Source organism: Stigmatopora nigra, chromosome 13 (genome assembly GCF_051989575.1).
Source record: "Stigmatopora nigra isolate UIUO_SnigA chromosome 13, RoL_Snig_1.1, whole genome shotgun sequence".
In the NCBI taxonomy this organism is placed as follows: Eukaryota; Metazoa; Chordata; class Actinopteri; order Syngnathiformes; family Syngnathidae; genus Stigmatopora; species Stigmatopora nigra.
The window spans coordinates 4,980,509-5,005,899 of NC_135520.1; the positions used below are offsets into that span (position 1 = coordinate 4,980,509).

Genomic DNA, 25,391 nt, shown 5'->3' on the forward strand with positions numbered 1-25,391 from the left:
GCTGCCAACAAATCAATGTATGTCCAAACAAGACATGCCATTATTCCCAACATACAAATAAGGTATGGGTTGTTGTCAATTATTGTGACTGCAATCTGTGGAAAAGGACTATGTACTTGAAATTTACATACTTGCTACATGTGTGAAGGTGATACAGTAATGTTTAGGCAACCACAACTTTTGTTGTTGTTGGGATAAACCATTCACAATCTTTTTTGACTATAGAGCAGATTTGCACAAATCATATAATGGTAAAGCCAGTGTGCAATCCAAGCAGAATTTTTAAATCCCTGAAGTATCCAGGTTGATTACCACAAAACTGAACCTGATTGGTTAAATGAACTCTTGATGAGTTGAATGATTCACTCAAACCATTTTGCCATTAAAAAAAGACTAAGTCATTCAGTCTTTCCTTAAATAAAAGCACCAAATGACCATGTATTGGTGAGTTGTCTCATGGTGTAGTGGAGGGTTGGAAGAGACAAAATAACAAATACAACACATTAATCTTGGAGAGGTGGCCCAGTGGGTAAGTCATCAGTCTCCAGTCTCTTTGGTCCTGGGTTCAAATCCTAGTTCTTGCAGAGATTTTTCAACTAAGTCATCAGGTAAATAAATGAGACAAATTTACAAGTACTACTGCTTTCTCCCATAGGGTGGTGGCCCAGTGGATAAGTCACCAGTCTCCCACCTTTGTGGTCCTGGGTTCAAATCCAAGTGCAGGCAAAGATTTTCCCAATATTATTCAGGTAACTGAATGAGATAAATTCACAGGTACTACTACTTTCCCTCACAGGGTGGTGGCTCAGTGGGTAAGCCACCAGACTCTCACCTCTGTGGTCCTGGGTTCGAATCTAAGTGCATGCAATAATTTTCCCAATATTATTCAGGTAAATGAATGAGATAAATTTACAAGTACTACTGCGTTCTCTCACGGGGTGGTGGCCCAGTGGATAAGTCATCAGTCTCTCACATCTGTGGTCCTGGTTTTGAATCCAAGTGCATGCAATAATTTTCCCAATATTATTCAGGTAAAAGAATAAGTTCTACAATAAATGACTAAGTGTGATCTGGGTATGAAAAGAGACAAAGCAACAAATACTACACTTTAATATTGTCCTGGGTTCAATTCTCAGTGCCGGCAAAGATTTTCCAAATATTCAGTTAAAAAGAATAAGTTAAAATGCCTAAGTGTTTAAGTGTATAAGTATTCAGTGGTGGATGAAGCATTTTGTCCAAAAAAGTGTTTCACCCAATTTCCTTGGATAAAACGTTTCAACACCTATGCCGAAGGCAGTTCGGAATATAACCTTTTACATACACACACACACTGACTAATGCACGTTATTATGAAAACAATTTCTATTTTGTGTTTGTCTATGTTTAATAGGCGTGGCCGAGGTAAGAGTTCAAATAGTCGATGTCGTACAGCAAAATGGCGATTGAGACTGCACGGGCGTGCACTGCAGAGCTGCTCAGAGCTGACGATATGACGGAGAATGGCTGACAAACTTCTCACAAGACGTTGCTGCACATGTAGTATGTCGTCGTTTGGGGATTTCGAAGCCCCGGTTCTCATCTTATGAGTGATCGTTGACGGTAGCATGCTCCGTTAGCGTGATGCAGCCATGACAGCAAAATGTTTGCAAACAAATTGGCTGCATTGCGTTACCGATCGCTCTTTGTTTTAAAACTAATCATTCCTTTGTGTGTTTCAGTCCCTCAACGAGCACCACCGACTACTGGGAAACATCGAGAATGTGGCCGAAACGACCAGAAAGGATCAACTGGTCGACGCCATAACAAAGGGGGTATTTTTTGAATAGTTCCGATTTTCTCCGTTTAATATTTAAACTTCAGCTTTCAGTATTCAAGGATTTGCGCAATTGGCTCGTTTTTCATCATGATGCATTCAAATTTTGAATGAGATCACCAAATGATTTTGCGTTTTTTAATTGCAAAAATCTGTGGATGCGAAAGGAATTAACAGCAATCCCTCGATTATCGCGGTTAATGTGGACCGTGATAAATGGAAAAACTGCAAAGTAGGGTCAACCCAATTGAATTTAATTAAAAAAATAATATAGTGGCAAGTGGGGTAGCTTCCGCTTGAGTTTCAGTGTGGCTTTTCACATTTTTCTGATTTTAAAAAAAGTAATATGCCATGTAGTGGCACTAGGCACTTAAATAAATAATATAATTTTAGCCCCTTAACTTTCTTTAAGACCTCAGGGTTAAACAGTAATCCCTCGATTATCGTGGTTAATGTAGAAAAAAACATGGCTGCTATAAAGGAAAAATTTAAATTAGGGTCATCCCTATTGAATTTAATTTAAAAAAAACATACTATAGTGGCAAGTGAAGAGTAGCTTCTGCTTGAGTTTCAATGTGGCTTTTCACTTTTTTCTGAGTTTAAAAAAGTAGTCTGCCATGCAGTGGCACTGAGCACTTGAATAAATTCTATAATTTTAGCCCCTTAACTTTCTCAAAGACCTCTAGGCTAAATGGTAATCCCTTAATTATCATGGTTAATGTAGACCAGACATGTTGCGATAAAGGAAAAATTTAAAGTAGGTTTATGCATATTGAATTTATTTTTTAAAATAAATACTATAGTGGCAAATAGAGAAGTAGCTTTTGCGAATTTAAATAAATCTGCCATGTAGTGGAACCGCAAATACTTGATGGATTAAAACAATCATGTATTTTTACCCCATTGACTTTCTTAAAGACCTCAGGGCTTGGATCTTTTAACTTTTAGTTTTAAATGTGGTTTTGACAAAATTTAAGTGAGGCATTTATTCAACCATAGTGCAGGGGTCATTTTTGACTCTCGTATGGTAAAATAACTTTTTTTCTTGGTGTAAGAGAAAAACAAGCATTTTAAGAATGAATAGATTTTAAATTATTGACTGAAAAACTCGAGGTAAAAGTATTTAGCCCCAAATGTTTTATTTTTTTTTTCAAAATAAAAGATTTCCCCAATTCCGGTAAAACCTTCCTTGTGAATGTATTTTTAAAAATGCATAAATTGATTCTGGTGTAACATCCAGCACTGATTTATGCATTTTTTCACTTAACTTTGTATATTGACCCTTTTTTTTTTGTTTCCAGAATTCCACCCAAGTTGAGATGGACTACACCACTCCCTGATTCTGGTAAAATCTCACTTGCAAATGGTTAAGTTAAAAAACATTTGCAAGGTCTTGCCTTTTATTTTGGGAAAAAAAAATGTAGATTAATTCTGGTGTAACATCCAGCACTGATCTATGTATTTTTTTTTCAAGATAAAAGGTAAGACCTTGTGAATATATTTTTTACTCAACCATTTACAAGTGAGGTTTAACCTGAATTGGGAGAATTCCACCCAAGTCAGGTAAAACCTCACATGCAAGGTCTTTCCTTTTATTTTGAAAAATGCATAGATTGGTCTTTGTATTATAGCCAGCACTGATCTATGCATTTTTCAAAATAAAAGTTGTCCTAAACTTGATATATTGACCCTCTCTTGTTTTACAGAATTCCACCATTGAACAGATAGCCTCAGGCGCCTTAATTCTTTTTCTCTGCTGGATGGTCAATGTGAACCAGTCTGACATTTTTCAAAATAAAAGGTAAGCCCTTCTCATTGGTTTTTTAACTAACTTTGTGCCTTAACCCTTTTTTTTGTTTTCCAGAATTCCACCAGGGGGTGGAGAAGATTCGATTTTTTACGATGCTGGACCAACAACGGGAACCAATCTACAAACTTTTTCAAAATAAAAGCTGGGGCTTTTATTTTCTGGATTTCCTGCTGGTGACAGGAGGAACTACTTCAAGTTTTTCAAAATAAAAGGTGAGCCCTACTCATTGCTTTTTGAACTAACTGTGTACTAACCCCCCTTTTTCAATTTTCGAATCTTCTCCACCAGAGGGTGGAGAAGATTCGATTTTTTACGATGCTGGACCACCAACGGGAACCAATCTACAAACTTTTTCAAAATAAAAGCTGGAGCTTTTATTTCCTGTATTTCCTGCTGGTGACTGGAAGAATTACTTCATTTTGCTCAAGTTTTTCAAAATAAAAGCTTTTAAATGTATGCATGTGTTTTGTCTTTAACAAAAGATGCAAGTCACAATCAAAGTTAAAATATTTTATTTACAAGTAAACATTTTAAATTTGGAAAAAACACATAGAAAAATTAAATTAAAAAAAAAGTAAACACTTAGAAACATTAAATAAAAAAACTTAGAAAAAAATGAACAAAAAAAGGGCAATAAACACTTAGAAAAAAAATGAATAAAAAAAGAGCAGTAAACACTTAGGCAAAAAATGAACAAAAAAAGATCAATAAACACTTAGAAAAAAAATGAACAAAAAAAAGATCAATAAACACTTAGAAAAAAAATGAACAAAAAAAAGGGTAATAAACACTTAGAATATTTTTTTTTAAAAGCTGGGGGAATAAACACTTAGGCAAAAAAAGATGGTGGAATTTATGTAGGGAAAAAAGCCGGGAGAATAAATTGAATATCCAAAAACAGGGGTATATATATTTTCTTTAAAAGTTGGGGGTATAAATAATACATATTTTAAAAAGTTGGAGCAATAAACATTTAGATTTTTTTTTTAAACTGGAGAAATAATATATTTAGGATTTAATTTTTTTTAAAACCAAGGGGAATTTAACATTTTTTTAATAGCTGAAGGAATAAACCATATTTTAAAAGAAAGTTGGAGCAGTTAACACTTAGAATATTTTTTTTTTTTATAAAGGTGGAGAAACTATATATATTTAGGATTTTTTTTTTTTTAAACCAAGAGGAGTAAACACTTGGAAGAAAGAATAAACACTAGTCTTGTACTTGAGAAAAATCTACTTTAACAAATGAAGTTTCTAATCTTTAATAATATCCTTGTGGACTTTACCTATATAAGAGGTCACAACACCAACTTATATTCAGTGAAACCTCACCATAAAGATCAGATATCACATCATGGAGTTCCACAAGATTATAATATTTAAAGCTTTTATTTAGTTTGGATGAAGACTTGGATACTTTGCAATAAACAAATACATTAACCTTTGAGAAGCCTGCCAGTCATCTCTGAAGTGCAGATAAGTCACAAGTGACATGGACCTGAGGTGTACAAAGAAGAAAACAAAACTTAATATAGAGAATCAAGATTCACCAAAAAGGTTTAATGTTTTCTTTTGAATTAATTTTACCTTGATCTGGCCCAATCTCCTCTCCTTTAACCTCGAGGGCGTGTGTTCTGAGCACTCTGGAAGAGCTGCATCCGGATGCTAAAAAGAGAGAACTTGATTTAACCAAACTAGTTGGGAGTTGCAAGACTATTATTGCAAAATGGAGAACTCTTACAACAAACTTAATGATATACAATCAAGATAATGAATGAAAATAAGTTAGTGACTGCTAAGTGCTATTCTTTTCCCTTTTCAGACAAGACGATTAAATATACACAATAGCAATAACAGTTAGAAGAAAGTTGACGTAACCATTTTTGTATCAATATTTTTTATAGTGTGAAATCAGAACAATTGGAAATTGGAAATGGCACTCGTGGTGGAATCTATCTTTACATCCAACATTAGTTGTACCACTGGATGTAATTTAGGAGAGCATCTACCCATCAAACTAACTATACTCATGTTGATAAATCTGACAAAAAAACTTAGTAAAATACGATCAAGCTAATAAATGAAAATAAGTTAGTGCGCCGTGTTGTGCTTTTCTTTTCCCTTTATCAGACAAAGTGATTAAATATAAACAGTAGCAATAACAGTTAGAAGTAGACGTAACTATTTTTGCATCAATAATGTTTAGAGTGAAATCAGAACAATTAAAAATTGAGGCGTTTAGTACAGATAAGGAGATTAAATATACACAGTACCGATAACAGTTATAAGAAAGTTGACATAACTATTTTGCATCAATAATGTTAAGTGTGAAATCTGCTTACATACAACATAAGTCGTGCCACTGGACGTCATCTAACCATCAAACTAACTATACTTACATTGACATCTCGACTTTGTTTGATTAGATTAAAAGTATTTCAACACGACGGAATAATGGAGAGAAAACGGACAATACGGTTAAAGCCAAATGAAAAGTGTCGTCGTGTCACTAATGCTAAAATAGCTAGTCAGATGCGGCACACATCTGGATAGGAAAAGGATCTCAAACTTCAATTGTCGACGGTGTGTTGAAGCTGGCATTAAAGTAACAGATTAACCGGCGTTTTGGGCTCAATCGAATACTAATAGGTCTCACGATGGCGTGATAAAACGCACTTATGACCGTAAAACGCAAGAGAACTTACCTCGTTCGGATGCATGTGTCTAGACCGCCGGAAGAGAAATGGCTTCCTGAAAGAATGAGGTACCGCGCATGTGCCAAATTTAAACAGCTGGTTGGCCTACGCACAATAGCTGTTTTTTTGTTGTTGCAGCCAACAACTACTGCCCTCCTGTGGCGTGGCGTAAAATTTTCAATTACAACGTTCATACAGTAAAGTGAGGATCTTGCTGCTCATCTATGGAATTCCCCTATACATCAATAAAAATACCAATCAAAAATACTTACATCTAAAACTCCCTGATAACCAAAGCTTTATCATGATGATAAAATCCATTTTTCCTATGCAGGAAAGAAAAACAAGTTATCTGGTGGTGGTTTAGATATAATTTATTAAAAAAGAAACCCAACAATAACTCTGTGTTCTTTTTTTTTTTTTTTACATAATGATCAAGGTTTTTTATTATCGTAGACTCTTTCATCAGTTTCAGGTTCATTATAGAAAATGTTTATAGTACAGCGTTGTTCAATGTCTCCTCATTGCTTTAATAATAATAATAACTTCCTTAGGAGTGCTGGTCACATATCTGTACAATATGATTCTATTTTTATTTTTCTATTTTGTCTTCCCCCCCCCCCTTTTACCTCCTAACTGCAGCACCATGGGAAATCTCGAGTTGGTGTAGTGGGTTGCACACTCGCCTTGGCATGGAGAGAACGTGAGTTCACTCCCCGGTGTCGGCGGTCGACGACTAAGCAAGCGGTCGAGGGTCGGCCGAAGGCCGACCCGATAACGTGACATAAAGTGGTCCCTTCCAACTGTCTTCCCAACTGCCGAAGGCAGTTCGGAATATAACCTTTTACTGAAAAGTATGCCTAAGTGTTTAATATAAATTAAAAAGTTCTTTTGTTTCCCTTCTTGTTCCATTTGTCAGACTACTTGGTCCAGTGATCAGCCAAAGAACGACAGCGGGAATCGAACCAAGGTCTCCCAGCCAACCAACCAAGCCTTACTATACTATGTTGTTTTTTCAGAGAAAAAGCCTTACTATACTATGTCGTTTTTTCAGAGAAAAAGCCTTACTATACTATGTCGTTTTTTTCAGAGAAAAAGCCTTACTATACTATGTCGTTTTTTCAGAGAAAAAGCCTTACTATACTATGTCGTTTTTAAGCCTTACTATACTAAGTCATTTTTAAGCCTTACTATACTATGTCGTTTTTTTCAGAGAAAAAGCCTTACTATACTATGTCGTTTTTTTTCAGAGAAAAAGACTTACTAAACTATGTCGTTTTTCCAGAGAAAACTTGTTGACTTTACAACCTTGCAAGGTCGTGAAATCAAGACAAGCGAAGCTACTCTCACGAGGGCTTCCTTTTATTACAACAGAACATTTATATACAGGAGACAAGGACAGACACCAAGAACAATGAGGTTGTTTGTGTATTTAGAAACATTTCCTGTGGACAATAGAAGGGCCTGCCTCATCATATTCCTGCTTGCTGATCCACATCTGTTGGAAGGTGGACAAAGAAGCCAGGATAGAGCCACCAATCCAGACAGAGTACTTCCTCTCAGGTGGGGCAATGATCTACAATACGGAGAATAGGAGCATATGGTGTTTCGGGACTTCGGAGAGTTAAGTGTCCAGTTATTTCATTATTTTTATTTTATTTTACCTTGATCTTCATGGTGCTTGGGGCAAGAGCTGTAATCTCCTTCTGCATACGGTCAGCAATACCAGGGTACATGGTGGTACCTCCGGATAGCACATTGTTGGCGTAAAGATCCTTACGGATGTCAATGTCACATTTCATGATGCTGTTGTAGGCTGTCTCATGGATGCCAGCCGACTCCATACCTGATAGGTAACGAGAACAATACATGAGTGACTATAGAATGAATGATCAAGCATGCAAAATTGAACATTTTTTAAAAAGAGAGGAACTCACCAATGAATGAGGGCTGGAAGAGGGTCTCGGGGCAACGGAAACGCTCGTTACCAATAGTAATGACTTGTCCGTCGGGCAATTCGTAGCTCTTCTCCAGAGAGGAGGATGAAGCAGCAGTGGCCATCTCATTCTCAAAGTCCAGGGCCACGTAGCACAATTTTTCCTTGATGTCACGCACAATCTCACGCTCAGCTATATCACAAAGTGTTCATAGTTAGCATCCATATTTGTTGGAACATATATATAAATTAAGCACATTTTAAACCATTTATTTTGATGTGTGGACTTACCAGTTGTAACAAAAGAGTAGCCACGCTCCGTCAGGATCTTCATCAGGTAGTCAGTGAGGTCACGACCGGCCAGATCCAGACGCATAATAGCGTGTGGCAGAGCATATCCCTCATAGATGGGGACATTGTGGGTCACACCATCACCAGAGTCCAGCACGATACCTGTGAAAAGCAGAAAAGTGCCAGAATTTAATTAAATGCCAAAAGTCTGTATCCGATTGTAAGTCACGCTTTCAATGAATACATTAGTATTTTTCAAGCATAAGGCACAACTAATTATAAGGTGCACTGGTGCATGAATGCCCTGCATTTTTAATTTGTTCTTTATATTTTAAGATTGTAATGATTGTTTTACTTATTCATGTATTCATTATCATATTTTTTACTGTTATTTTGGGGTTTGTTGAATGGTTAAAATGTGCAATTTACTGGAGCATTATGATATAGTTTTGCTGCATCAAAATTGAGCAGAATAAGAAATCATATATTAGCATAATGGATTATAACACAATTTGGATCGGAAATTACCCATTTTAATTGTGCCTTGTAACCAGAAAAAAGTGTTTCTCATTTTGTGGCACAATTGAAATATTTGGAACTTGTCTGTTTGACTATACCCTGTAAATCTAGAACCATAATGTAGATCAATGTAAATATTGAACTGTACTGACCGGTGGTACGGCCAGAAGCGTACAGGGACAAAACAGCCTGGATGGCCACATACATGGCGGGGACGTTGAAGGTCTCAAACATGATCTGCAAAATAAAGCCAGTATAGAGTGTTTTAGTACATTTTTTAGCAATGTTGATCTTCATACTACTTATTACTATACTTACAAAGTGCTACACAATGATAAAATATAGAATCTCCACAAAAACTAACAAAAACAATTAAGTTTAATTTAATATGTGCCTAGATAAACTACCAGAACAATCTGGGGGTGTTTTAATGACATTTTGATAGGATGTGAATTTTTTCTAACTACGTACTATTCTTTTTAACTTTTTCACTAGTCACATATTCTCCAATTTGCTTAAATATTGCTGATATATATTGTTTTCTTCTTTATGGTGCATGGGCAAAATAGTTGTTGAAAAAAATGTACTTATTTGTGCTATTTCTAAATAGCGAATTGGTACAAAGAAAGTGCATTGAAGTGATTCATCTTAACTGGCACACTAAGATGGTTGTATACTTATTTTTGTGGAGAGGCTAGGTTTATCCTGGGTTGTTATTAAGGTCAATGTCAGAGAGGTTTGGAGTGACAGTTTGAGATGTATTTGGATTTTAAACTCTAAAATGCTTGTCAATGATATAATACTATTTTTTGGAGTGTAAGAGGCAATAAAACACCTGGGTCATCTTTTCCCTGTTGGCCTTAGGGTTCAGAGGGGCCTCTGTAAGCAGGGTGGGGTGCTCCTCGGGGGCCACACGCAGCTCATTGTAGAAGGTGTGGTGCCAGATCTGATAGACAAAAGACAGCTGCTCTTAGGACTAAAACAACAACAGCATCCTGGACTTCTAACTAAGACACTTGGGGTTAAAAATAGTGATGCCAATTGAAGTCACCCTGTGAATTTTCCAGGACCGGAAAGGTCAGTTGCAATGAATGCTGCTAATGGGCCTCAATGTCAACACTCACCTTCTCCATATCATCCCAGTTGGTGATGATGCCGTGCTCGATGGGGTACTTGAGGGTCAGGATACCTCTCTTGCTCTGGGCTTCATCACCTACGTAGCTGTCTTTCTGACCCATACCCACCATCACACCCTGTGGAATGAATTAATATGTGGTTAACTTTCTTTTTAATGCATTAGAATGAGCAACACATGGAGAGTAGCGCTTACCTGGTGGCGGGGCCTTCCAACAATGGAAGGGAAGACAGCACGGGGAGCGTCATCTCCAGCAAATCCAGCCTTGACCAAGCCAGAGCCGTTGTCGCACACAAGGGCGGTGGTTTCGTCGTCGTCACACATGATTAGGCTTTCTTGGAGTGGTCTGACATGTTTGGAGAAGAAACAAGATTAATGCATTCATTTCCTACACTGCTTTTCTTCGTCAGGGTCTCTTGAGTTGCTGAAGACCCTAGATGGGTCGCTAGACAGTCGTAGCCCAGCCTTATGCATGCTTGGGATAAAATGATTATATCATGGCCTTCCAGTGACATCTTAGTGCGATTAATTTGAATTAAAAGACCTGGGCTGGAGTTTATATTTAGGGTGTTAATTAGCCATGTCCTTGTACCCTCCAGTAATTTTATCTGGACCGTGTGTGGGGAATGTCTGGCCCACGGGCCAACTGACTGATATGATATCTGTGATTGTTCCTAGAGCTGCTGAGGTAGCACCAAAAAGGGTTATAACAGAAAGATAAACCTATGGACTATTTTAGGCCAACCCCCCACAGTACTTAGCAGCCTAACACTAGTGACAGTTGAATGGATGTCTTGCCATTTCAGCACTGCTGGGATCCAGTTGTTCTTACACTTTAACACTTTTTGATTTTTATTTTACATCACTCCATTCACCCCTAGCTACCAGTTAACCTTGTTTATGGGGAGTAATGCCACAAGCCCACCGCCATTTAACAAGGTGATTAGAAATTTAGCTATACTTGAAATGGAGACATGAAGTTCAGTGATGGTAAGAGTGTATTACTACTAGATAATGCCCAAAGTTAAATTCACCTCAGCAGCCAAATGTGTCAGATAACTGAAGCCAAGTTATTATTTTGTGATAGAAAGAGCCGGACAGATTAAATCACCATCAAACAATGTTCAACAAATGAAAGAATATTTTTCTATCCAAAAACTTAATGAAGCATACTCACCAAGATGTGCTTGTAGACGGATGCTTCCACTGGGACAAGAGTTGAGGCTGAGATGAGCTCCTTAAATAAGACCCTGGCTCAAACTGAGGCCAGGGGGGCGTGTCTATAATTTCATACAAGACCAAATAAGTGCCCCTAGAATTAAATTCTACAAGCCTGACTGAAGCAAGTCTTTGGCAAAAAGGGTAGGACTACTTCATGGCAAAATGATGTACATTCATGAAAGCTGACAGCCCATGAGCAAAAATACTACTCATACCATATATAATACAACTGAAATAATATTGGTTGGTCTCTCTATGTATTATATGTGCAGTATGTACACAATAGTTACAACTACAGTAGTATACATATATCTCCAATGTGTATATTCTATACAATAATCAACTGCAAAGCTGTCAACTATATTTGGAATCTCAAAATTAAATGGATTGGTGTAATGCTATATATTTTTTTGTATATGAAAATGATCTCAATTAAAATGAATATAGAAGATCATTTTAATTTGATCTTCAGATTGTTGCAAGTGGCACACATCTCTCATAGAGGTTTTTAAACCACTCATGGCCAACTCCAAGGCTCACTCTAATGATCCAGTCAAGACAGCGCCAGCGGTGCCTTGTTAAGGAGATGAAAACATTGCATATGTGTGCGAACCATGCGGCTGGTATGTGTGCTTGAGCCTCAGCCATGTGTGCAACAGCTGATGGTAAAGCCCAGTTTACTCAGACGGTGTGTGAGTGGCCATCAGAGTTTCAGTGCTCTGCTCTGATTGGCCCAGCCTTCTCCTTCTAAGGTTATGCTCAGCCACAGTCATTGATGAGCAGCCAGTGAGTATACCGAGGCATTGGTTGCCAAGATGAGCTCCATATTTGTGCCGCCCAAATAACTGATTATTTTCTTTGATGTATAGGCAACCTTATGAGGTAAACTTCTTGCCTCAGGGAGTGTTACAAATATTCCCCTGTGCAGAAGTGTGGCATGTTAGGTATAAATCATCAAAAATTATAGCACCTTTCAAGATTTTGGAAGGTTCACTCATTTGAGAAATGTAAACATAAATGTTTAAATGTTATATAATAGTATAAGGCATGCAGTGACATTGTTTGGTAGTGATACCACTGTTCCTTTCCAAACATGTACAGCAAAAGGTTCTCATATACCATGGGCAGGACGAATGAGTGGTTAGTGCATCGGCCTCACAGTGGGGGACCTGGGTTCAAATCCAGCTCGGTCCAAATGTGTGGAGTTTGCATGTTCTCTCAAGGCCTGTGTGGGTTTTCTCCGGGTGCTCCGGGTTTCCTCCCAGATTCCAAAGACATGCATGGTAGGCTGATTGGACACTAAATTACCCTTAGGTATGAGTATGAGGGTGAATGGTTGTTTGTCTCCTTGTGCCCTGTGATTGGCCGGCCACCAATTCAGGGTGTCCCCCACATCTGGCCTGAAGTCAGCTGGGCAGTTCATGAAATGAGAATTTATGCTACATGGTCTGCAGAACTGATTGTGAACGCCTCCAAGTAGATTTCTGACTCTGGCAACAAATAAAGGCTGAAATGTGATTAGTTAAATGCTTAAATATGAAAACATACACCTGGAAGCAATGCAACCGAGGGGAAAACAATGAAAGAAAGCTAACAGACAATTTAGAATTATTTAGTAGGTATTCATGGACAAAATATCATTAACATCAGTCTGATTCAGATATTTTTAGGCCAGCAAAGATGGCCTGGCAATACAGTCTCTATATATAAATATATATATATATATGTATAAACTTACCTTTTTTGTTGCAAGTTTCCCCAGTTTCACATCAAGATGCAGCTCTGCCTGTGTGCCCAGAACACTCACACTTGAAGTTACAGGAGAGGAGACTGGCAATGAAAGGAAGCTAGCTGACAGACAATTTGGAATTATTTAAGTAATCATGGACAAAATATAATCAACACCAGTCAGTGATTCAAATATTTTCTTAGGCCAGCAGAGAAGACCTTGCAGGCCCTGGCAGTCCACCACTGGCATATACTAAATGTGATGTATCAGGGTAAATTTAGAAAACAAGTGGTTGTTACGTTTGAATGACTTGGTTCTGTGGCAACTGCCATCTATTTTCAATAATTCTGGTTATGACATCACACCCATAATTGACAACCATGGCAAGTACTGCTCTGTTGACAAAATGACAGGAAAGTCACACTTTGAAAATGATCACATTATTTCTTTTATAATGTGAAGTGGTTTTTAATTTTCTTCCTTTTTTCATTCTAAAAATGCAAAGCTAACAAGATCTTTAAGATCAATTTTATAAATAAGTTCACGGTGAATTTTACAGATAACACTAGTATTTCAAATGAAATCTTAAGTTTTTGTTGTTGTGTTTTTTCAAAATGTTCGTAGATTTCATGTAATCCACTAATATTTACCCCTTTTCTTTACAATGCAGGCATATTTCACTCAAGTTTCCATCACGAGGAAGACACAGTTGAAAGGAAGCATGCTGCTTTTTTGTCCACAAAATAGCCATGAGAATGAGTATTAGTCCAGTTTTCTTTTAAAGCCTGCCTGTCCAGCTTGTTGAGGCCCTGAGAGCAAAGACGCAGGTCTTTGACCAGATCAGACAAAGTGTGTAGATCCACACTGTCTAAAGGTCCTGACAACTGGCAACCTAAAAGTACAACATAAGGAATTTAAATGCAGATACTGGAGTTACCAAAATACCTTTTCTCTAATTTATGATAAGAAAAGTAGATACCTTGAAGATTTAGAAAAGTCAGGGATCGACGTGCTTCTCGGAGTGCGCTGAGGATGCAATGGAATCCCGTTGAGGTGATGGAAGGGTTTGCTGACAAGTCTAAATTTACCAGGTTGGGACATGTTGGGAGACATCTAAAGAAAATCAAACACAACAACATGCATTTAGCAAAATAGTTAAGGAACCCAAACTTTATGCTTCAAAGTGGACATACAGTATTAAGAGAATTTTTTTTTATTCCTTACATCCACTTGTCTTATGTATTTAACTTTTACATTCACCAAGCTCGTTACTCAATTACCTCTACATCCAAAATACACATTTAGTCCAAATATTGCAATGTACACATTAATGATCCAATTTCTACCACACTTTTTCTGCATTGGAGTTGTTCAGGTTTGTTACACTCTGACTGGCCCTCCATTAGCAAATATTATAAATTGTCTTAAAATATGCACACTATCTCCAAACCTGGCCAATGTTGCAACACTGCAGTCAGTTAACCCATTAGCTGCCAAATTGAGGTGGGTTAGTGAACAGTTGTTGTCCTGGGGAAAAAGAAAAAAAAAGGGTTTTAGTAGGACATTATTAAAATGTGCCTTGTGTCTTGAATACCATGGAAATAACTGCTAAAACAACAATTGTAATTTAACCAGGATGTGTAAAGATGCTGTTCTAACTGGTGAGGACACGTACATGCGACAGCAGCTTGGTGAGATGCTCCAGGGACGGGAAATCAGTAGTGCCCCTACGCACAGCTGACAAGTCCAAATGCGTGAGCGTGTGTAGAGGCAGCGTTTTTAGCACAAGTTCAAATCCAGTGGATCCCAGTGCATTATGAGAAAGACTCACAGCCTTTAAGTGCCCTGTGTCTGGAAATAAAAACAAAATGTTTGACTCAATGTTATTATTTTTCAGTGCATGTAGCTTTTGTGACATTTTCAAAGTGTCAATGGAGCATGTGCCTTGTGAAAATTGAGAAACATTAGCAGATAAGTAGAAATGTTGCCACCTGTCATGGCACTGGCGAGCAGCAGACGATGTTGTTGCAAGAAACGAGATGTCAGACCACAGCCACGAAGTGACAAGTCAGCCAGGAGTGGGCAGGAGGACAGAATTGACGAAAGAGACTCAGATATACTGTCACCCAGCGGGTTCAGGCTGAGATCCAACTCCTTTAGACTCTAAGAGGAAAAGAAAACTTCAAGCTTTAAATCTCTTTGTACTTGTATAATAACAATAAAAGGCATTCAATTCAAAATGTTAGTTTCTCATTGAATGCCATTATGGAAATGCTACTTACTGGAAATGCAGGATGAGCGAGTCCCTTTAAGGCATTTGCTGCCTTTTCAAGGCCCTCCCCAGTAACTTGATTAGCTGAAATATCGAGCACACAAAGTCGAGGCATGGTGGCAGTGGTGGCAACCAACTCGGAGATGAGTTCATCGTCGAGGCGGTTTCCTGGTAACCGCAGTTCGGTGAGGCTGGCCTGCAGTTTGAGAGCACGGAGGAGGGCGGCAAGAGAGGATGCGCCCAAGCCCAGGCCACGCACCAACAAAGAGGCACTCCCATCTTGCACCTCACACAGCCGTGTCACACGTCGGTTTTCCTCTGTAAAGACATTATTGCATTTCATTCCAAAATTTTAAAAGAAAGGGGTTCTTCAACAACATAATTTTTAAATTGAGCAGAGGGCAATTGGTTCACATTCTAATGGAGTATTTTTTCATAATACATACTTTGTTGCAGCACAAAACGATATCTGTAAATCTGCATTTGTTGCTTACCCACTGAGAGGCTTATGCACGCCTTCTTGTAACGTTCCTGTAGAGGTGGGAGGTCCCAGGACGACACCTCAGCCAGCACCTGCAACATCACCTTTGAGTAGTTGTCGAGATACTAAGACAACAACATTGATGCAGCACAAACCTCCTCGTTGGTGTGCAAGACGGCCAGTAATAGATCGTGTGGGGACAGCAGAGCACCTTCTTTTTGGAGCGACAGACGAGGGAGCAAGCCGCACTTTTGGTAGTAACGCTGGGCCGCCTGCTCGCAGAGCCATGACACGGTGCAAGATTCTGCTTCACTACAACGGATGACAGATTAACAATAAGTATAATCTAGAAAAAAAATACGTATTTTCGCTGAGTCTTCAAACCTTTGTGGTACTGGAATGAGGAAGATGTCGTCCTGAACTCTGACCCGCATCCTTATTGGTGGGGGGAGAGATGACGGCATTGAAGCAGGTGACACCTGAGTCGATGGCTGAAGGAACAAAATTAAACTTATGTTGAATGTGAGTAGTATATTAAGAATATTTACATTCATTAGTTTCAAATGATTGCTCTTAATATTTTGATTTTTTTTACACACTATGGTAAATAAAAGAACTAGATTAGTGTTGGAATTACATTTAGCCAGAAGTCCATTTTGTACTAAATAACGGTAAATAAGGTGGAAGTATTAAATTAAAGAATCCCTCTCTGAACATCTCAATAAGATTTTGGACATAACATTTTTGATTGACAAAGACTACAATGTTAAATTTTGGATTGCAAAGGGCTGGCATCCACTTGAAGTGGACATAATTTTTCCCAGAAACTACATCATGTAAAAAGATAATTCTTTGTTTTTTTACACTCATCGGGGCCCAATTAGCCTTAATATCAATGAGAAATTAAAATGTAAGCCTTGCAAGTTTGGGTCTTAGGACATTAAGAGAATTTTTCCAAGTGTGTGGCCTAAAATATGTATGGAAGTTCTCTGACCTGTGTCCGCATAGAATGAGGTAGCGGAGGAGTCTCTGGTCTGTCATCATCATCATCTGTCAGTGTGGGGCTATGTGACCTAGTGACTTCTCTTCTGCCCAAACGGACCATGCCAGGTATTTGGGTCATTTTCACCTGCTGACTCTTTCTTGAGCTGTTCCTTTTCAAAGAGGGCCCTCTGGTGCTGGACGGCTGAAGTACATAACCTGAAAGCAATAAAACATTGAAGTAACTAACGAGTGATGCAACAAGTCAATCGGATCTTTTCTGAATTCTCACTCCTGCAGGACTCCTCCGCATATGACACATCCGCCGTTGAAGGTAGAGCTTCATTCCCATTTCCTCCGTTCTCCTCAACTCGTAGTCTCCTCTTCTTTCTGGGTTGATTTTCCACCAAATCATCCTCCAGCCAGTCATCAATCAGATATTCCTCCTCGGGAACCAGTGCTGATTTGCTGCTGGATGAAGGTTCAAATATGCTGGGGAAGCGTGGCTCTGTTAAGCGGCCTTGTAGGAGGGTTTTAGCACTGCCTAATGCTCGAATAGCACTGTGGTACTCTTCCTGTGCGAAGATGCCAGACACAGGGTCATTTCTCCCACTTTCTCGGCCGGTGTTATTGACTAACTCTGCTTCTTTAACGGGAGATGTATCTTTTCGACTAGTAGCTGCTGGTATTGATGCACTCTGGCGGCCGGTACAAAGGGGAATTATAGAGCTGTCAGAGTCGCTGTCATCTGAAGAGCTGTTCCTATTCTAAAAACAAATCAAAAACATTGTTTATTTCTTCTAACAAAAACATGTTAGTATTTGAACCCATTTAGCTTTGGACAAATAATGACATCATTTACACAGTAGAAAATCATTACACTAACTGTTAGTACCCCATAAAGAAGTGCAGTCTCTGTTCCTCTAGTTCGAAACCGGTGCGATGAACTGCTGAGCTGTCGCTTTTTGAGGGCAGAAGGAGTGTTCTTCTCCTGTAACCGGTGGTTGCTACCGGACCGGTCTTGGCTTGTGGCACAACCACCTCCAGAGGACAAAAGCGGCTCAGAATTTTCGGCATCAAAAAGCTGACTGTCCAGCAGAGCCTCAAAAGGTTGGGGAGCAGTAGAAGTGATAGCCACTTCAGAGGGAAGAGAAAAAAGATTAGATTAAATCATTATGTGGTTTCTAAATGACACAAATGAAAATAATATATAGAAAAATCAATCACCTCTCCCCGAAAGCCCATTCTTCAACAGTTGCTCCGTAGCTGCACACTCTTGCCTGGCCTCATCGTCCAGCTCATTTTTGTATGTCTTACGCCAATGACGGAGTGTGTCCATTGCAGTCTCACCCTGACAGACAGAAAATACTTGATAAGACTGAAACAATTCAACAATAACAATAAAAAATACAATAAATTTTAAAAAATGCTAATAGTATGTATTGTTTGTAACAGTTACATATGTTTTTAAACCTTTCACTGAGGTTAAACACTTTACTTTAATACTATACTACACTTTACTACTATACACATTGCAAGACGAACATGCACCCACAGAAAATGATAATTACACACACACGTACTTTAGCATTGCGAAGGTTGATGGAAGCCCCTCGTTCGACCAAGAGTCTGGCTACTGTAAAATTGCCACAAGCCAGGGCGTCGTGCAGTGGACTGACACCGTCACACAAATTGCCACCCTGGTCGTTAACGTTGGCCCCTCGGTCCAGCAGGAAAGCCACAATTTCTGGATGAAAAGAATGAGAAAGATTGATGAGACAAAGCGCTAATATTAAATGTATCTGTCTATGGATTTTAAATCACTTGCCATGGTAACCATGGTTGCAGGCCTCATGCAATGGAGTCCAACCACAGAAGTCTCTGGGATTCACTGGGTGGCCCTAACAGCAATAAACATATAAATTGTTCTAAAATAATGACCATATGACCAATGCCAGGAAATGTGATCCATACAGAAGGAAATCACATGCCAAGGTTTTGATTCCAATGCTAACTAAAATAATGCTTTAAATTTTTCATTTAAAATGTGTACTTTTGGCCCACCTGTTCTACCAGGTACTGGACTTGCTTCAAGTTGCCGTCTATGCACGCCCTGTGGAGGGATGTCTCTCCCTTCTCATTTCTTCTGTTCCACTGCAGAGAAAAGTGCAGCAGTAATTCAGGAGGTCAAATTTTAGGAGAAAAATCATTATCCTCCCTCATACTCACCCGCCCTGCTTTCCTCCTTCCAGGTACCATCTTCTCATATCCTTCCAAGTCTTCATCTAGAAACAATGTAAAAAAAGTAAGACCAACTTGGGAGCATTGATGCTTCCATCTACAGAGAGAAAAAAAGACAGCCAAACCTGAATCTGAGAGGACAACATCACTGTCATCCAGGGGTTCACTGTTGTCCATTTCCTCTTCTAACTCTTCTTCCGCATCATTTCCATCTGGACTCCAGCCTTCAGCGGCACATAGCTCCAGTAGTTTCGTTTCAACATCATTGACGTCTGACAAGCCCTTTCGCTTCTGCGCCGCTAACCACAGCCTCAAAACTCGCTTCTGCATGAGATGAAAACCTGAGCTGACTATTTAATACGACACTTACAACATTAAGTATGTAATGTGTCATAAGTAATATTTCACAGAAATCATATTATTGTGGTAAAAGTGAATTATGTGGGGAGATCTTCTCACCCTTCATTTTCTATGGGATTATTAGTCTATTGTGTGGACCATCACCAGGAAACTCACACTAATACAGTAACAGCCAAATTCACACTTGCAAATAATTTAACATTTTCATGTGGGAGAAAGCCAGAATAATTAGAGAAACTCCACACAAGCACAGGGAGAACAAGCAAACTCCCCAGACAAAAGTTAAATTGACAATATATTGACTGTGAGCAGAACATGTTAACAACTGAAGCTGAAGCTAAATATCAACCACATTTTAGAATCACCATACAATAAATAAAAGAGTACATGTTACAAAAATGATCCAAAAAGGTGCATGAATCTAGTGTAAGAGCAGTATGCTACCATGGCAACACAAATCAAACATGGAGTTAGCCTGGGGGGGATGGTGAAGTCTTTTTCTATGACTGCTCTTGGTTCTGTTCAACAAGATAAATGGATGTATATGATAACTGATTGCCAAAAATTTAATAAGAGGATTACACGAATTATATATGAATTTTCTCATTCAATTGGTTGTATAAGTGTTGTCCCGATCTCATACTTAACATGGGAATTGGCGATCAATAGAGCTTTTATTTGAGTATTGGACAGGATTTGCACAATGTACTATTTGCCACATGTGACCACGAGAGGGGCGAATTTTGCCTGGTCACAGTGAACGATGTTGCCTCTCAGTAGTTTTGCCAAAAGTCGATCAAGGTCAATAGCACTCCTTACCTTTAGTCTGGGCTGTCCACACTTCTGAGCACACTCAAGTGCCGCACCGTAGCTGCTGTCTAGATCCTTGCAAGCAGTACCACTCTCCTGCTGTGCTGCTGCAATGTTTAGCCAAGTGTTGCAGTCCTGACACAAACACACGCACAGAACTGTAGATTCTCGCGCTGATGACACATCTAGTCCATCGATCATAAATCGGATTACCTCGGCCGAACTGCCCTGTCGTAATGCCAACTCCTGCTTGTAGTGCTGTACGGCCTCCTCGTGTCGCCGTAGGTCAGTGAAGGTGGCGGCCAGAGACACGTGGATGACCGCCAGCTCACGTGCGGGCTTCCCCAATGCTTCAGCCCCTCGAAGCTAATCCGCAGGGATTGACAGCATTAATTTAAAAAAAAAAACCTCATTTAAAGATGACAATCAAAATTAAATTACCTAAATTGTACACAAACAATAAAATCACCTGAGTTTGATACGAGTCCACAGCTTTATTGAAGCAGCCAACCTTGCAAGAGAGATCCCCGAGTTGTTCTGCTATCTCAACGGCCTCGTAGGAGCTGAGTTTCTTGGCCTGATCCTCTCCTAACTTCTCTTCCAGTTTACAGCCCAGGTCAGCTTTGGAATTGATATTTTGAAAGTTTCATTAGATAAACAGATTTTCACATAAGATTAAGATTTTACTGTAAATGTATTACTGTAAAGGCAATAATTTAAGACAGTTGGTGTAGTTTTGTTTTCAATTTTGTTTCATTAACCACTCTTTGGCTGCCATTGACAGCAACGGATGTCTAATCTATTTTAACTGGAAGGGCTTGGAAGCATTGGAAAAAAAGTACCATAGCCCACCAACTGAGTAAAGATAGGCATATCATTGAGATCTTGTTAGTCTTAAAAATATATATTTTTAAAATTATTATTTAAGAGCTAACTGGAATTAAAATATTTCATAAGAAAATGCATAGCTTCAACTCTTGTGATCTTTTTAGTCTTAAAAATATTTATTTTTAAAATTATTATTTAAGAGCTAACTGGAATTAAAATATTTCATAAGAAAATGCATAGTTTCAACTCTTTTGTACTACACTCCCATTACATGAAGGGGTTTTTGATCAATCTTTTTTTTTTTGCAATATTCCCATTTCGTGCTCAAATCATTTATTTTTATCGTCTTAACACCTCAGAAGTAATTCTCCTCATGGACAGTAGTAGGCAGTTTTCTTTAAATGTACTCAATGTAAAAAGCGAGATATTTTACCATATTTAAACACTCTCTTCACAGCCTGCCTGTCCTCTGGCTGCTGGGAACCAAGCAATAATGCTTTTTTAAGAGATCGTCTCGCAGCCACAAAATCCCCCAAAGAAAGTTGGACCTAAGGGCCAAAAGAAGAAATTAGAAAAGGCACAAAAATTTGCTTAATTTTATCTCCATTTCTTTATCACCTTGCCGATGCAGTGGAAGCACTCGCTTTCACCAAATTTGTCCTTAATCTTGCGGGCGCATTCTTTGGCCTGCTCGAGGCAGCGCACAGAGTTTGAATGCTGGCCGTTGCGAAAGAAGATGTTGCCCAAATTGAAATTGGCCCGATAGAGATCTTCAAGCAGCCCACTTTTCCTTTTTTTATTATCAAAGAAGGGAAAAAATTAATACCAAGCAAAAGAAAGGGAAAGAAAGAAATGTCAGCATTTCTAATTACAAGCACGTCAATGAAGTTTGACATCAATGCCTCAGAGTCGCATATTTAGTGTTTTTTATACCAGAGAATTTCTGGTTTGGGTTAACAAGTATGGCAGTATGAACACAACTAAATCTGTGGTCAAATCTGTGGTAGTTTCACACCTAAACTTATGTAAACCTCATCACCATGCATTACAAAAAGCAAAGCTGAATTCATTTTAAACATTGCTGAAATTTCCCATGTTTGAAACACCTCATTTTGACAGGAAAATATTTCCCACAAATAATAAGAAAATGAAGAGCTTAAACATGAGGCCTTCTGAGTCACTTACTCTGCAATGAAGACACTGCGACGAATAAACTCGCTGCAGCGCTTGGGCTCTCCCAGGTGGTCACAAACCAAACCAAGATTGAGAAAAAGGCGAGCCTTCATTTCATTGATCTCTCGCTCTTGCACCATCCCTAAAAAAACACACACAAAAAAACATTTAAATCATGGAAATGAACCTAAAACGGATACAAAGCAGCAGGAGTTCAAACCTTGAAGATGATCTACAATAGTAAGGCTCTTTCTGAAAGCATCTTCTGCCTGTTCGAGACTTTCCCGCGATTGGTCTGACTCAAAGAGAAATAGGTAAGTCCGGCCTATCGTGGCAAGTGCCCGCTGCTCCTCAGCGTGATCTCGGACAGAACGAGCCAAGTCCAGGTGACGGCGCTGATGCTTGACAAGACAAATACAAGTCTGTTATGAACATATTACATAGTGAATATATGCATACAAGAGATGTGCCTTATCCGGTCACACTAACAGAAATTGGGCCAATCATGTCAATTTTTAGAGGATAGAATCAGGTTAAAAACATAAAATAAAATTATGTAATTTTCAAAATGTATTGATTTTCACTTAACATTTTAAGCGGTACAACACAGCAACAATAAGATACAAAGATGTGGGGAGGGGGGGGGGGGGATACAAATATATACATACTTACAAGCTGAAGCCCAAGTAAAATTGCCGGAGTTGGAATTAGCGTTACATTTTTTTATTTTATTGACGGTTTGTTTTTAGAAGAAAAGTAACTTTACTGCTAATATGCTAAACCGACAAAATCACCTTGGATTTAATTTAGATAATTTATGAACATTCCAGAAATTTTGGTACACACTATAAAAATAAAAACAAGAAGTGTTTATCCTTAATACATTGCCGAGGTATTGGCGGATCTTTAAAATCAGGTGATTTGGACTCAAAGTATTTGATAAGGATAACCCTAATACATGCATATTGATCAACTCACTTTTAATGCAGTCTCAATGTTCCCAAGTTCTGCATAGCACTCTCCTATTTTACGATTAGCCACAGCCTTCCCAATTACATCATTTAAGATCTCAGAGAAGGATAACTCTTGCTGGTGCTCTTCAATGGCAGCTTCATAGTCACCTGGACAGAATATTTAAAGATGAAGTTACTTAAGTTTAGCAAATATGACAAAATTGTAGAAAACGTTATATTGTGATAGGCTAACACAAGATTCAAAATGAAAATATATATTGTAAAATAGCACACAGTATTAATAGAATATGTTGGGTAGAGGAAAATGCATGAATTGGATATATTTTCCTTTTTTTGTTTACAAATTAAAATACTATATAGAAATCATATGGTGGAACCGTGGAAAGAGGGGAGTCTGCATATTTTTCCTGTGCATGCGTGGGTTTTCTCCAGGTAGTCTGGTATCCTCCAGCACCCCCGCGTACCATGGGTTGATGGGCAGTATGGAAAATGAATGCCTATAGAATCATGCTTTCATTGATTTTGGAGCGATTGCTATGTAATGTAAAAATAAACAAAAATAACTTGGAAGTAAATATAACCAGTCAATTGATTGCATTATGCACTTTTATGAATGTTTTCTAAAGGTGTGTCTTCATTGTTTTGAGATCTCACTGATTCCAACTACATTGGAGTAAAAACTGAAGTTGATGCACGTAGTTTAAAACACCGATTCAACACAGATGTGTTTACCTCTGCTTTTAACTTTGAAATAGAAAAAGAAATAGGGCACTTACCGTTTCTTGATAGCAGCTCTCCAAGCTGATTGCAAATGTTGGCCTCCTCTCTTAAATTGTTGCTGTTCTGGGCTTTATTTTTCGCTTTCATCAGCACTACAAAAACAGCAATCAACATTGTGAACAATTGAGCCGATGCTTTAACCAAAAAAGAGTGATGGAAGAAATACTCACGTTTAAACTCCCGTGAAGTACTCATAGTAAAACTCGTTGCAATGCTTGCTACAAGCTAGGCTGCAATGAAATGACTAACAGTGGAGCCCGCTCAACTGAATCTTTACCGTTGAAAAACAAAGGCAAACTGTGTAACACACACTTTTACGCGTACTTAGCATCAAGACACATCACTACCAGTCATTTACACTGCCGATCGCGATATATGATATATATCACGGGTGTTTGAAACTCATGCGTCCGTGTTGTTTTGTGTTATGGAAGTTTGCGAAACCCCGCCAGCGAGTTGTCACCCACCCACTCAAGAGAAGGCGAAATTAAACCCTAAATCAGGACTGTCAGGCAAAACTTAATTTGTTCTGTGAAACTGCAGCATTCTGGAAAACAAATACAGTACATACATTAGGGAATAAACTCAAAGATTAAAATATTTTCAATGCAGAAAAAATAGATTGCATTATTAATAGAATTGGTCTCACAGCTCTGGGGTCCTGGATTCGAATCCAGGTCGGTGCACCTGTGTGGAGTTTGAATGTTCTCCCTGGGCGTGCGTGGGTTTTCTTCCGGTACTCCAGTTTCCTCCTACATTCCAAAAACATGCATGGTAGGCTGTTTGGACAATCTAAATTGCTCCTAGGTATGAGTGTGAGCATCAATGGTTGGCTGGCCACCGATTCAGGGTGTGTCCCCCACCTCATGGCCGAAGTCAGCTGGGATAGGCTCCGGCACCCACCGCATCCCTAGTGAGGATAAAGTGATTCAGAAAATGAATGAATATAGTTGTTGATTGGCTTGCTAGGGAGCATTTGATTGATATCAATTGAAACTAAAACTTTAAATCTATCATGTAATCTGTTGCGTTATAGGCACCGCAATTTAAGAGAATTTTAATATTTATTTCATTTGTATGAATTAAGAAAGAAGAAACAAAAATGAAATACATTAATATTGAAAGCAGGACTATTGTTTAAAAAAAGTAAACTGTCAAACAACAATATTCTTCCAATTAAAGTTGGAAAGGTGGCAATTTAGAGCAGTGGTTTTCAAAGTGGGCGGTACCGCCCCCCGGGGGGCGGTGTGAACTTTCAGGGGGGCGCTGACGAATAAACAGGCGAATGGGGGGCGTTGAAATAGTGAAGGGGGCGATGGAGCAATTACAGTAAAATGTGAC

At 38.7% G+C, this 25,391-nt stretch overlaps 2 protein-coding genes and 2 long non-coding RNA genes across 4 annotated transcripts; 1 reads left to right on the forward strand and 3 right to left on the reverse strand.

Moving 5' to 3' along the window:
• Positions 1-1,381: 1,381 nt before the first annotated feature.
• LOC144206799 (uncharacterized) lies at positions 1,382-4,079 on the forward strand. Its single transcript, XR_013328434.1, has 6 exons — positions 1,382-1,539; positions 1,719-1,811; positions 3,115-3,158; positions 3,520-3,614; positions 3,678-3,835; positions 3,912-4,079. It is a non-coding gene; the product is annotated as an uncharacterized LOC144206799 (long non-coding RNA).
• A 39-nt stretch (positions 4,080-4,118) lies between these two features.
• LOC144206477 (uncharacterized) lies at positions 4,119-6,462 on the reverse strand. Its single transcript, XR_013328372.1, has 3 exons — positions 6,329-6,462; positions 5,211-5,288; positions 4,119-5,121 (listed from the first exon to the last, which is right to left on the reverse strand). It is a non-coding gene; the product is annotated as an uncharacterized LOC144206477 (long non-coding RNA).
• A 1,203-nt stretch (positions 6,463-7,665) lies between these two features.
• LOC144205929 (actin, alpha cardiac muscle) lies at positions 7,666-11,455 on the reverse strand. Its single transcript, XM_077730527.1, has 9 exons — positions 11,378-11,455; positions 10,396-10,546; positions 10,190-10,318; positions 9,901-10,011; positions 9,218-9,302; positions 8,547-8,708; positions 8,257-8,448; positions 7,984-8,165; positions 7,666-7,895 (listed from the first exon to the last, which is right to left on the reverse strand). Exons 2-9 carry the CDS (start codon positions 10,522-10,524, stop codon positions 7,752-7,754), a joined length of 1,134 nt encoding a protein of 377 aa, XP_077586653.1. The 5' UTR covers positions 10,525-10,546; positions 11,378-11,455; the 3' UTR covers positions 7,666-7,751.
• A 2,265-nt stretch (positions 11,456-13,720) lies between these two features.
• Positions 13,721-24,793, reverse strand: tonsl (tonsoku-like, DNA repair protein). The gene is made up of 29 exons (XM_077731947.1): positions 24,700-24,793; positions 24,221-24,597; positions 24,047-24,142; positions 23,275-23,417; positions 22,517-22,697; positions 22,309-22,438; positions 21,742-21,913; positions 21,557-21,671; positions 20,765-20,916; positions 20,509-20,661; positions 20,305-20,430; positions 19,251-19,449; positions 19,114-19,169; positions 18,949-19,038; positions 18,713-18,785; positions 18,468-18,631; positions 18,112-18,235; positions 17,780-18,021; positions 17,177-17,651; positions 16,898-17,103; positions 16,288-16,394; positions 16,059-16,215; positions 15,917-15,995; positions 15,433-15,740; positions 15,142-15,313; positions 14,826-15,001; positions 14,601-14,677; positions 14,130-14,263; positions 13,721-14,042 (listed from the first exon to the last, which is right to left on the reverse strand). Exons 2-29 carry the CDS (start codon positions 24,243-24,245, stop codon positions 13,843-13,845), a joined length of 4,332 nt encoding a protein of 1,443 aa, XP_077588073.1. The 5' UTR covers positions 24,246-24,597; positions 24,700-24,793; the 3' UTR covers positions 13,721-13,842.
• Between the last annotated feature and the right edge of the window lie 598 nt (positions 24,794-25,391).

Excerpts from the sequence above, each read along its gene's own strand:
- LOC144205929 (XM_077730527.1), bottom strand. The coding sequence starts at position 10,524 with ATGTGTGACGACGACGAAACCACCGCCCTTGTGTGCGACAACGGCTCT. Across the intron at positions 8,709-9,217 it reads CGCTTCTGGCCGTACCACCG|GTATCGTGCTGGACTCTGGT; the intron begins GTCAGTACAGTT and ends TGCTTTTCACAG. Across the intron at positions 7,896-7,983 it reads CAAGCACCATGAAGATCAAG|ATCATTGCCCCACCTGAGAG; the intron begins GTAAAATAAAAT and ends TCCGTATTGTAG.
- tonsl (XM_077731947.1), bottom strand. The coding sequence starts at position 24,245 with ATGAGTACTTCACGGGAGTTTAAAC. Across the intron at positions 19,170-19,250 it reads TGTTGTCCTCTCAGATTCAG|ATGAAGACTTGGAAGGATAT; the intron begins GTTTGGCTGTCT and ends CATTGTTTCTAG. Across the intron at positions 15,002-15,141 it reads GCTCGCCAGTGCCATGACAG|ACACAGGGCACTTAAAGGCT; the intron begins GTGGCAACATTT and ends TTTTATTTCCAG.